Here is an 11,816-nt window from a genome sequence, read left to right on the forward strand (position 1 = left end):
CTTTTCTCTTTCCTCTTCTTGTAATTGTTCACTTTCAACCACCCATTTCCATTTTTACCCTTCTCACCTTGCGCGATTCCTTTTAACTTTTCATAATGAACATTTTTATTTAATCTTTTAACTTTAACAAGTTTTTAATTATCCTAATGAATTTTTAATTATGTTTTATATATATATATATTTAAACTCCACCACTTTATTTAAGTAATTATGTTCTCTATCGTTGACATAAAAATTCTTAATATTAATGATAATCATTATATTTGTAGACATTGTTTTTCTGTCCTTTGTTATCATTTTATTTAAATATTTAATATATCAAATAGATTTTGCTAAATTTAATTTTATTAATTTAGATATTTATATTTTCCTATTTAAAGTCTTAGGAGGAGTTGAAGGGATTTCAATAAAATAAACTATAAAAAATGAGGTTAAATTAGAAGTTTGACTATTTATTTGATTTATATATTCTTAAAAGCATTTTTAATAAATCTTATACTTTCAATCGTGTACAATAAATTCTTGTTTTGATTTATTAATTTAATACTTAGAAAAATAATAAAATTAACTCCTCCAAAATTTAGAAGCTCCTTGTTTTTAGATAGAAATTAAATAGATACCATCCTTAAAAAAATTAGGATTCAATTATAAATATTTGTAAGTGTAATAAAAAAAATAGAGTTGAAGACCAAGCTATAATTTGGATAAAAGAAAAATGAAACTTCAAAGGGATGCAGTTATAGATGAAAATATTAATAAAATTTAGTCTTCGATGGATACTTTTAGAAAAATTATAAAAACAAAGAATTCAAAAATAAATTTAAATTAATAAATAAATATTTAGTTAACATATCTATTATTTATATTTTATTTATATTAGTGATATTTTGTTGCTTAATTATTATATTTTGTTGATTTTTTTAGATATAATAGAAATGTCGATTCACTCCTCATATCATCGATATTGAACTTATAAAAACATAGAAATACTGTATTTAATATAATGATCCAAGTACATATTTTCCCCCAAATTTTTATTGTTAACTAGAATAAACTTTTTTAAAACAGTAATTTTAAAAAGCAAAAAATTTAAATTGAGATGATGGCAGCTGTTTTGTCTTATATGTATAAGCCAAAAAAAAAGAGAAAAAAAAAATCATAAGGCTTTTGGCATACGTGTAAGAATTGGGTTGGACCTCTTCCTTCCTTCTAGAGATTTATTTTTTTTTTTTAAAAAAAATAATAATAAAAACCAAATTCTTCATAACATGAATTCCTTCTAGAAGGCCAAGTTTAAACTCAAGCACACCACTTTCATTTTCCTTCTAGAAGCCCCATTGCATGTAGTTGTCAATTTCATTTCCTTTCACAAGTTGCTTCCTTCTTCCCTTCCTCCAAAAATACTAATTTTCTTTTCTTTATAAAAACCCCATTTTTTACACCAACTTTAGAAAATGACCCACAAAATTATTTCTAATCTCAAGGGCAGCCCATGTTTTTTTAAAAAAAAAAAATAAAAAATAAAAAAAAATCTTTTAGTCTTTGCTTTATATAACCCCTCCCCACACCACACCACACCCTCCATTTGTTAATATTCTACTAACCAAAAATCTTTTTTCTTTTCTTATTTTTGCCCATTTGATCATTATGCTCTCAACTCCTCTCTTCTTCAACTTCTATCCTCACCCTTTTGCTCATAAGCAAGGCAACCACATTGAGGATATTTCCTCTTACTTTCTCCTCGAGGCGACCGGCGACTCGGAGATTGACTCGTCGGTCGACCCCGGAGGCTCGGTCGCCTCGACGGAGTTCAACGACGCGGAATCTTGCACTGATGACACTCCTACTATATGTACTAATGAATTTGGGAAATATGAATATGAAGATGAAGATGAAGAGGAGATGGTTGAGAATGATTATGATGAAGTAGTTGAAAGCAAGGCAATTGGATTCACAACAAAGTCAAATGCTTCTATTGATTCAACTAAAGAGTTCAAAATGCTGAATGAGGTGGACAAAAACAGATTGTTTTGGGAAACTTGTTTGGCTTCATAGCTCCCAATTTTTTTCTTTTTTTCTTTTTTTTTTTTTTTTAATATGCCCATTTTTTCCAACCTCATTTCTGAAATATTGAAAGGTTTGTGCTAAAGAAAAAAGAAGGAAACTTCTTTTTTTCTTTTTAATATACTTTTCTTCTTGTTGTTTGATGTTAAAAAATGTACATGAAAATAAGAAATGGATTTGAATGATCCATTTAAGACTGTTTTTTGCTTCATAATTTTGACATACTTCTTCTTGCCTTGTTTTCTGGGTTCATTTATGATGCTTTAGATTTCTCAGGATGGGTGGTTGTTCAAGTTGAACCCATAAAAAATGGTAGATTTTAAATTGGAAAAAGTGCAAATTTAGATTAAAATGATAGTGCATCGTGAATAGTTCTTATGGTTTGATAAAATCTTAATAAACAGTCCCTACCGTAGGAATTATTGTTATAAACGATAGGAACTAAATTCTAACTTTTTCTTATAGGAAAAATTTACAATCGAAGTCTGCAACTTCCTCCCTCCCTCCTATGATTGTATTTGTTCAGTAAGTGGCTGTCATAGTTTGAACTCAAAAGAGAATATTTAACTTGCAGTAGATATTGGACCTTTAAAATGTGATGTTATTATCAAAGTGACTCAGAATCATGGTTGTGTCTCCCCCTTCCAGTGTGGGTAATTATCGTCTTGGTAAGCTATTGTCTCACCAAATAACTAAATGAACTCGAGCCCCTCTTCGAGTGGATTCTTCCTTTTCTAACTTTTGTAATAGAAATCGAACCTGGAAATTATCGGTGAAATCTTATACACCAAAGTTATCTAAGACATGATGGAGTTTGGTAACATTATGAAACTGCAAATACATCCACAATAAGCAATAACACAGTTCAATTGACAAGAGAATTTTCAAGGTTAAGTTCGTTTCGGTTACAACAGGAATGGATGAAATGCGTTCAGCTCGGAGCTAAACTTTAGGAATCACGAAAACACACAAAAACAAGCAATCCTCTCTACTTTTTTTTTCCAGTCAAAGCCTCTCGCTAAATGTCGTGCTATGATACAAAAAAAAAAAAAAAAAGCAAGCATCACTTTGAACTACTACAAAGAAAGCATATCTCGAAATACTGTCATCATCGAGAGCTGTTAGACTGATTCGTTAGAAGCAACGACCATGGACGTTGACGAAACGGGTTCCCTCACTTTGTCATCCATCTGAATGTCAATGAAGTTTTTACATGCTATGGGGAGGACTTCTTTATGAATGCTTTGTCCCTCGTCTTCGTGCAAACTCGTCCTCGAATCTTCTCCATCACTAGTACTACTAAGGCATGAGTTTTCATTTTTACTATCAGTGAACGATATACTAGACTCCGTGTTAAATCTCGAGCAGCTTCTTGGACACAAATCTATATCTAAATCACCTTCTTGTCCTGCTGAAGACCTGCAAGATTCACTTTTGGTTTCATCCAACTGCCTCAAGAAGCATTCCTCTATCTCACTTAATGACCCCTCATCTTCATCTCCATCTTCACTGCTGTGATTGTAATCATTGACATCATTCTCAACGTCAGAGTTTGGCCCTCTCGATTCATCACCAGTATCCATGTCATCCTGACTATCAAAATCTTCATTCATTTGTTGATCAGAAGAATGAGATGACATGGGTGAATATCCTCCCGAAGCAGCCTCTTCCCGCTCTCGTAAAGTTTTCATAATCAGTGTTTTGAGTAGGTTCATCACTTGAACAGCATGCATTAAAGCCGTCAATGGATCAGACATCTATCCAAGAAAACAGTAAATTCAATCAACTTTAACAAGTCAAAAAACGACATTGAACACAACATCCTGCAAGTGACTAAAATATTTACTGATTGAGAACTTTTAATGTAAGCCGTATACACTTCCTATTGCAACGATTTTTACTTATCTGTCTCCTTTTATACCTGAGTCATGTTTGGAGCAAAAACCATAGCAATATTCCTCGCATTCATTTTGTTGGAATCTTCTTCCTCAACAACATCAGCCATAAGATCCACAGCCCAACTCAACAAGGCAGCCTCAGTTGGCTTTAACTGCTTAACAAGCTCGACCGACTCCTCTTCAGTGTTACACTGCAGAACTTCCTCAGGTGAGAGTCCATCGAGCACTCCAGATGGAAGCTCTCGAAACCAAGCTTTAATTAGGCCAGCTAAGCAGTGGACATCAATGTTTTCAGGTATAATCCCTCTATTCAATTTGTCCCTTACTTGCTCCTCTTGGCTATTCTCTGGGTTGATCCGAAAAATCCCTTCAGCCTGCAGCAAAAATCATCACAGAAAACACATAAACATATAAAACAAACGGAGTAGATATAAAGCAATCCGCCATTAACCACAATTTCGGTACCTTGAGACCTCCTTGACGATACAAGCGATCTTGCATTAGCAAAAGTATCGTCGGTACGCTGTTTCCTCTGGAATCAGTGGAGCATTGCATTGATTCAGCTGAGACCCCAAACACACTGGCACTGCAAAGTTAAGATGCTCATAATTTAGCTGTACATGAAGAACAGAGAAAACTAAATGATGTTGGGACCCCACTGGTTACATTATACGTTCATGGCCCACCCGATTAATCATCGAAAGGCTCCTCCCACCCCATGCTAGCTCCAAGAAACAGCATTGTCATAGCTCGTGACACTATTCAATGTTCATTCTAAATGACAGGGAGAGGGAGTTCCCTTAATTGAGTGGAAGAACATCTTTATTAAAAAGAAGTCCTTTGATTGTACTGTTTAAAACAAATTGAGTACTTAAAGATAGAAAATGTGAACTATTTCATGTTATCAAAAAGTCTTTAAGACTTGATTTTATACAAGAAATGTCTTAGTTCTTATTGTATTGGGAGAAGAAGGCCAAGTTTTGGGAACTTAAAGAAACCCATTCATCTCCAAAAACTGGTAAAAAAAAAAAATGGCTAAGTAACTCCAAAACTAAAATGCCAAGAAAAAGGCTCAAATTAGAAACCAACCTAACCAAACATTTGAAGTGAAGAAGCTAAGATTTAAGTCTTATGAAGAGCTACTTAGCAAATGAGCTTCTTCCAAAAGGCAAAAATGGCTAAAAAAGCTCAAAAAATGACATCACAAACAAACATTTGAACTCAAAAAGGCTAAGATTCAAGTCCCATCATGAGCTCCTTCCAAGTTCCAAAGGCAAAAATGGCCACTTACAAACTCTGAAACTAGAAACCCAAGCAAAAAACTCAAAGGTTGAGCTCAAAAAATGGCATCCCAACAAAACATTTAAACTCAAAAAGCTAAGATTCAAGTGTCATCATGAGCTCCTTCCAAGTTCCCAAGGCAAAAATAGCCACTTAGAACCTCCCAAAGCCAAAATCTGAAAAATTAAGCCCAAAAAACAACAAACCTAACAAAGAAGTGAACTTAAAAAAAACCCAAAAACAGAGGAAAATCTTCACCTGGCACTGGGAACAGAACTGGGAATCTCAACCTCAAACTCAACAGGAAGTCCCAAAAAGCCATTGAAACGATCGAAAGTGACATGGGCAATGTGTCGGACATTTGTCGGCCATCCAATTTCCATCTGATGAACGGTGGAGATGAGGTCTTCCCGACGATCAACACGGCAATAAACCATTGATTTCCTTAAAGCCGTCAACAGAACGTCGACAACAGAGAGCTGATTTTGGTCATCAGTAACTGAGGCTTTGGCTCCTCCTCCTCCTTTGACCATTTTACTGCCGCCGCCGCAGCCACCACCTCTTGTGACCATTACAATGCCTGTCATTGTCTTGATTCTGAAATTGGGTCAGTTTGTTTAGGGATTTTGGTGGGATTTTGAAGGGAGTTTTAAGAATCTGAAAGATGGGTTTGATAAATGGCGAAGTGGGTTCTGTTTGTTTATGTTTGCATTGAAGGAAGGAAGTGAACTCTTCCACCTGTTCTTCGAAATTAAACAAATTTCGAAAAAAAGGTCTCAAACGGCCACTTGAGAATTCAAAAAATTTCGCTTTTTTATGCGCTCTTCTATCTGCGCACACTACCGTTGCTCATTGCACACCATATATATTTTTTTATTTTAAAAATATTAAATTACCTTTTTAATGATAATTAAGTTACTTTTAATTAATTAATAATTTCTTAAACTTTTAATTTAGTGTTTTAATAGATCCTTGGACTTTGAAGATGTGTAATAAATCTATAAAGTTTTAATTTTGTGTCTAATAGATTATTTATACATTTTTAAACTTTTAAAATTAATTGGTCTATTACGTCGGTTCTTTCTTTTTAAAGAAAGGGAGGGACAAAGTATACGAAGGTTTAATTACTGAATCACTTACCAATGGTATCTTTTAGGTTTGTTTAGATAATGAGTATCCAATTCTAGATTACGTTTTAGGAAGGATTCAACATAGTTTCATCTATATACTAGGTCATAGAGTCAAAATTTCAATAAGTTGTTACGATTCAACCAGAACAAAAAGGTGTATAATTTAGAGACTACGAAAGAAAGATTCAAATGATTAGGTGAAATAGTCTTTTCATGTGCAATATTATTTTTTTGTAGGGATACAATTCGAAATAGAAAATTTCAAGAAACTTAAGTAGATTTGAAACTAATATAAGGAATGACAAATATGACAATAAGGGCATCCATTCGAAAAATTTGTGAAAAATGTCACATGATACGTAGGCAGAGACGAATTATGGTAATTTGTTCCAATGCAAGACATAAACAATGACAAGGATAATCTTTATTATTATTATTTTTTTTAAAAAAAAGACCCCTAAAAGCCACCCACAATATACACATTAAAATAAAACTAAAGGATCCGTTTTGACATGAAATGGATATATCCATATACCTTAAAATTGATTTTTATGTAATAGAATTTTAAATGTTCAATTTTGCGTTTGATAATTTTGTTTATTTTGAAAATAGTGAAAAGGTTAAAACCTATTATATACAAAATTGAAAATTCAGACACTTGTTAGATAGAAAATCGAAAATTTAAAGACTTATTAGATTTTGTTTTAAGGTTTATAAACTTTTTGGCTAGATAATTGAAAATTTAAAGATTTATTAGTTTTTTTTTTTTTAAAAAAATAGAGAACTAAATAGACAAAAGTTTAGGAAATGAACCTATAAGTCAACCAAATATGTTTTAATGGTAATGTTGGAATGTTTTTACAATTCAACCCTTATTGTTTACGAGTTTTTTTTTTAAGTGTTTAAAAGGTTTTACTTATGATGTATTAATATTTTTCAAATTTAATTTCCTTGCTAAATATTAAAATTGATTGAGGATAAACCTAAATAATATGATACTTAAAAGCCAAACTTAATAATGATTTGGATTCTAGTTTTTATTTTTGAAATTTAAATTTATTTCTTTATAGATTTTTTATTGTGATTTCACTTTCTTAAACGTGCCTTTGAGTTATTTGTCAAATTCTAAAAATAATAACAAATTTTTAAGAATTTTTTTTTTTTTTTTTTTGAGTTTTCAAACTTTGGTATAGTTTTTGAAGACATCGATGAAAGTATAAAAAAAAAATCTAAAGGGTAAAAATAGTTTTTATAAAATTAATTAATTATATATATATAAAGAATAACAAACAGGTCTAGTAAATTGGTAAATTTTTAAATAAGAAAAATATTATAAATTTGGAATTAAAAGTTCTAGTTTCTATCCATTATTTTTAAAATATGGGAAAGTAATTAGAACCTTAATAATGACTAATAAATCAAACATTAAAGCATATTATTAATGAGAATTGAGACTTGGACTTAGTAATTATTATCTTAGTTAAGTTAATTAATATGTACTTAGCTTGACAACCACCTAGTAATTGATTGTAAATTGTTGTCCCTAATGTGTGTGTACTATGGATACAATTTATGAGTCAATGTTTAATTTGTCAATTTCATTTATTATAACGAACCTAGACTTTCAAGCTCAATAAATTTTCATACACACATTCTTTATATATATATGTGTGAGATAATCTTAATTCATTTTGATGATATGATTTATGAAATATTACTAATTTTACACATAATTTTTCATACTTGGATAGATTTTCCAATATATATTTAAAGTTAAAAAAATATATATTAAAAGAAATGTTAAAATCAAATAAATTCGAACTATTAAAGTTCAAATTAACTTTTAAGTTATCTGAGTTAATTATTCCTGTTAATGTTCATTGAATCTTTATTGTACTTTTGATTTTATTTTGAAATTGAGATTTTAACATAAATATATTGGGTACACATATTTTTAAATATTTTTTTATTTTCAAAATACATGGGAGTGATTTAAAATTGATTAAAAAAATTTGTCAAAGTCTAAAATCACTTTAAAATATATTTTTAATTACTCAAAATTAATTTAATATTTATATACATTTAAATGCAATTTTTATATAATTAAAATTAGATTTTGATTATTTGAAAATATGTTCAATATAAATATGATTTTAACCATTTTAGAATCATTCTAAAACATGATAAATTTATATTTAAAAAATCACTTTTATTCATTGGCAATACGTAAATTGTTCAATTGTGCATCTGTAGGAGTTCTGATGTTCTAAATTATATGTAACAAAAGATATCTAATTTGAAAATAGAACTTAACATTCGGAAGCACAATTCATATTTTCTAAAATTTTTGGATTATAGGAAATAGAGTTGTTTTCAAATATAGTAAAATGAGCCAACTTATTCATAAATATAGTAAAATGTCAGTGTCAATGATAGACAATGATTGTATTTATCAGTGTCTATCAGTGGGCACGGATAAATATGTGATAAATAGTGACATTTTCCTATTTGGAAATATTTAAAACAGTTTTATCATTTAAAATAATTATTCTACCACATATTTAGAATGGTAATACCATCATAATTAAAATAAAATATCTAAGCCTAATAAAGATTTTCAAAAATTTAATTTCATAACCATTTTGGATGATTTGTTGATTGAATAATGAGGGAATATGATTTTATGGGTTTTTTTTTTCATTATTATTATTATTATTATTGTGAGAAAATAAAGTGGTGTGGCTCTTGGGCCCTTTAAATATTAAAAATTGTATAATTGATTGTTGAGGGCCAAATGGGGACAATCTTGCTATTTCCAATGGAATATTTGTTTTTTGTGCTAATTTAAATTAATATTTTTTCTCTCTTTTTTTTCCCCACAAATTTTCTATAATTTTTTGGTCACCTTCAAAATATATTATATGAATTATATAATTTTTTTGTTTGTCTTGCTTCATCAACAATCAATGTCCCCTTTTCCCTACATTAATTTTGGTTTGTTTATGTTATCATTGTGTGATTTAGCTTTAGACTCAAAAGAAGATTAGGTATCAAATTTTGCTCTTGGACTATTTAAATTCTTTTGGCTTCATTATTTTATCATAAGTTTGTCCTTAACAATACGATATAGTAATGTCACATCAAGAAAACCATATATCATAATGAATAGATTAAAAAATAATAGTTAAATTTAGTGACATGATATTTCTTAAAAATAAAAAGACGATGAGTGAAAAATATACTTTTTGGTCTATGAATTTAGATGAAGTCTTTATTACCCATCAAGATGAGATAAAAAAATATCTTTACGGAATCGTTAGACTTGTATTTCAAAATTGTGCTAAAATTCTTATCGTCAACTAAAAAAATCAGAAATTTAAATTCTCATTCCTATATGTTGTTGAACTAAAAAAAAAAAAAATTAACATAATTACTTATATTTTAAAAGTAAAATAAGAATAAGAATTGTGGATTTGAATATTTATCAACTAGTACAAGCATCGTACCTAAATAATAAAAGTTTAAATTTTCACTCCACGTATTATTGAATTAAAAATAAATAAACATATAAGTATAAGAAAAAAATAATATTTATTTAAAAATAAAATTTACAAATTTACAAATTTAAGATAAAAATAAAAATAAAGAAAAAAAAGAGAAGATGAAATTCAACTCTAAACTTAGCCTGTATTAAATTCATTTTACTTAAAACTTTTGTTTTCATCAAATTAAATTTCCAATGTTTATACTTTAAAAATGTTGCAATTGAGTCATCGATAAAAAAATACATTATTACGTATATTTACTGAACTATTAAATATGAATAATATATTGTAATCGGCAGAAGTTATATAGTAACATTATTATAGTTGGGTTTTTTTTTATCTATTGAAATATGTAAAATTTGATGGAGTTATTTAATCGAAAATTTTGCACATTAATCAAATTTAATTTTGTAAAAAAATTGATTCTCACTAATGTTTTAAAGTTATTTTTCTTTATTAAAATCAATGTGTGAATTAATATAATTTAATATAGATGAAAAAAAATTGCAACACTTATTTAAGATTAAGGTTTAAATTAATTAAATTGAAAATTTATTATGAAAATTAGTACAAACTTGAAAAAAAAATATTAGTAAAAATATACTATTTTTTCGTAAAATAAATAGATTAAAATGGAAATGAAAATACTTTTAGAAGCAAAGAAGTACGAAAATATGATCTTATGTGATTTGTTTATTAAGGAAGCTGAAGGAGAAAAGGAAAGAAAGTGGGGCCCAGATGTGGAAGAAATAGCGGACCAGATTGAATCTAGTGGAGGGACCCATAATTGGTATTCTAAACCCAAAGCAGGTGATTAAAATGGGTCCCACAAAATCAGTGAGAGATGAAACTGTCAGATCTCCCTCCAAAAACCAATGTTTGAATTTCAAAATAATAATAACAAAGAGAGAGATTTTTTTTTTTTCCTTTTCTAATAATAATCATTTCTATTTCTATTTATTTATTTTTAATTTGGTTTTTTGTGTTGTATCATTGGATGCTTTTTTTTATTTATTATTATTTTTTTCTGTCTCATTCAAAAACTCCAACCTGTTATTTGCATTCTTATTAATGGCCACTCACATGGTGGTGGAATTGATTTTATTGTTATTATTTATTATTGTTTGTGGATTTTTATACTATAAATTTGGCCTTTTCTTTTTGGATTTTCTAATATTTATTTGACGATGGTGACCGTTTTAAACTATTTTGAAAAGTTTGGATTAGTAAATTTTGAAATCTAACAATGAAAAAAAATATACATATTTATGTAACTTTTTTTTAAAAAAAATATTATTCTTATAACTTTAAGCAATGTTTAGTTCACCTTTTCAAGTGTTTATTTATGAAAATAAGTCGTTTTGAAAAAAAAAAATGTTTGACAATCACTCAAACTAGCCTTTAAAACACTTGAAAAGTTTGTTTTAAATCCTCCCTCAATAGAGTTAAAATAAAAATAACTTTTTAAGGGAAAAAAACATCTTTTTTCTAGTCAATTCAAACAATCCCTTAATTTTATTTGTAAAGAATCATGGCTTTATATATGTATCATTGAAAAACTATGTGTACTTCAAGAATCAAATATAGCATTATTTTACTCTAAAAGACCGGATTCAGGAGGCCTTGGAGACTTTAAGCCGATCTCTTATTGTAATGTTTTGTATAAATGCATTTCTAAGATTATTACAACTCGTCTTTGTGTGTGACTTTCCTATTTTATCAGCTCTAATCAATATGTTTTTGTGAACGGTCGCAATATTATTGATAATATTTTTCTTTGTCAAGGACTGGTGGGGGCTTATCACAGAATGTTGGTAAGGATCAGTGCGTTCTAAAGATGTGTCACACCCCCTCCCAGAAACCTTTTCTATCCTAGGAAAGAACGTGAAGATAACTAA

At 29.0% G+C, this 11,816-nt stretch overlaps 2 protein-coding genes across 2 annotated transcripts; one reads left to right on the forward strand and one right to left on the reverse strand.

Moving 5' to 3' along the window:
* The first annotated feature begins 1,574 nt into the window (after positions 1-1,574).
* On the forward strand, positions 1,575-2,301 carry LOC120084618 (myelin transcription factor-like protein). Its single transcript, XM_039040425.2, has one exon. It carries the CDS (start codon positions 1,648-1,650, stop codon positions 2,053-2,055), a length of 408 nt encoding a protein of 135 aa, XP_038896353.2. The 5' UTR covers positions 1,575-1,647; the 3' UTR covers positions 2,056-2,301.
* LOC120085196 (Rho GTPase activating protein with PAK-box/P21-Rho-binding domain-containing protein) lies at positions 2,063-6,079 on the reverse strand. Its single transcript, XM_039041085.2, has 4 exons — positions 5,502-6,079; positions 4,428-4,548; positions 3,986-4,336; positions 2,063-3,821 (listed from the first exon to the last, which is right to left on the reverse strand). The coding sequence occupies exons 1-4, from the start codon at positions 5,828-5,830 to the stop codon at positions 3,186-3,188; spliced, it is 1,437 nt and encodes a 478-aa protein (XP_038897013.2). The 5' UTR covers positions 5,831-6,079; the 3' UTR covers positions 2,063-3,185.
* Positions 6,080-11,816: the final 5,737 nt, after the last annotated feature.

The sequence above is a fragment of the Benincasa hispida genome, chromosome 9 (genome assembly GCF_027475165.1).
Source record: "Benincasa hispida cultivar pf3 chromosome 9, pf3_genome.v1.1, whole genome shotgun sequence".
NCBI classification, from domain to species: domain Eukaryota; kingdom Viridiplantae; phylum Streptophyta; class Magnoliopsida; order Cucurbitales; family Cucurbitaceae; genus Benincasa; species Benincasa hispida.

What these genes read in the sequence shown, in the direction of transcription:
- LOC120085196 (XM_039041085.2), bottom strand. Translation starts at nt 5,830, where the DNA reads ATGACAGGCATTGTAATGGTCACAAGAGGTGGTGGCTGCGGCGGCGGC. An exon ending in AGTTCTGTTCCCAGTGCCAG is followed by an intron (nt 4,549 to 5,501) that starts GTGAAGATTTTC and finishes TTAACTTTGCAG; the next exon opens with TGCCAGTGTGTTTGGGGTCT. An exon ending in ATCGTCAAGGAGGTCTCAAG is followed by an intron (nt 4,337 to 4,427) that starts GTACCGAAATTG and finishes TTTTTGCTGCAG; the next exon opens with GCTGAAGGGATTTTTCGGAT.
- LOC120084618 (XM_039040425.2), top strand. Translation starts at nt 1,648, where the DNA reads ATGCTCTCAACTCCTCTCTTCTTCAACTTCTATCCTCACCCTTTTGCT.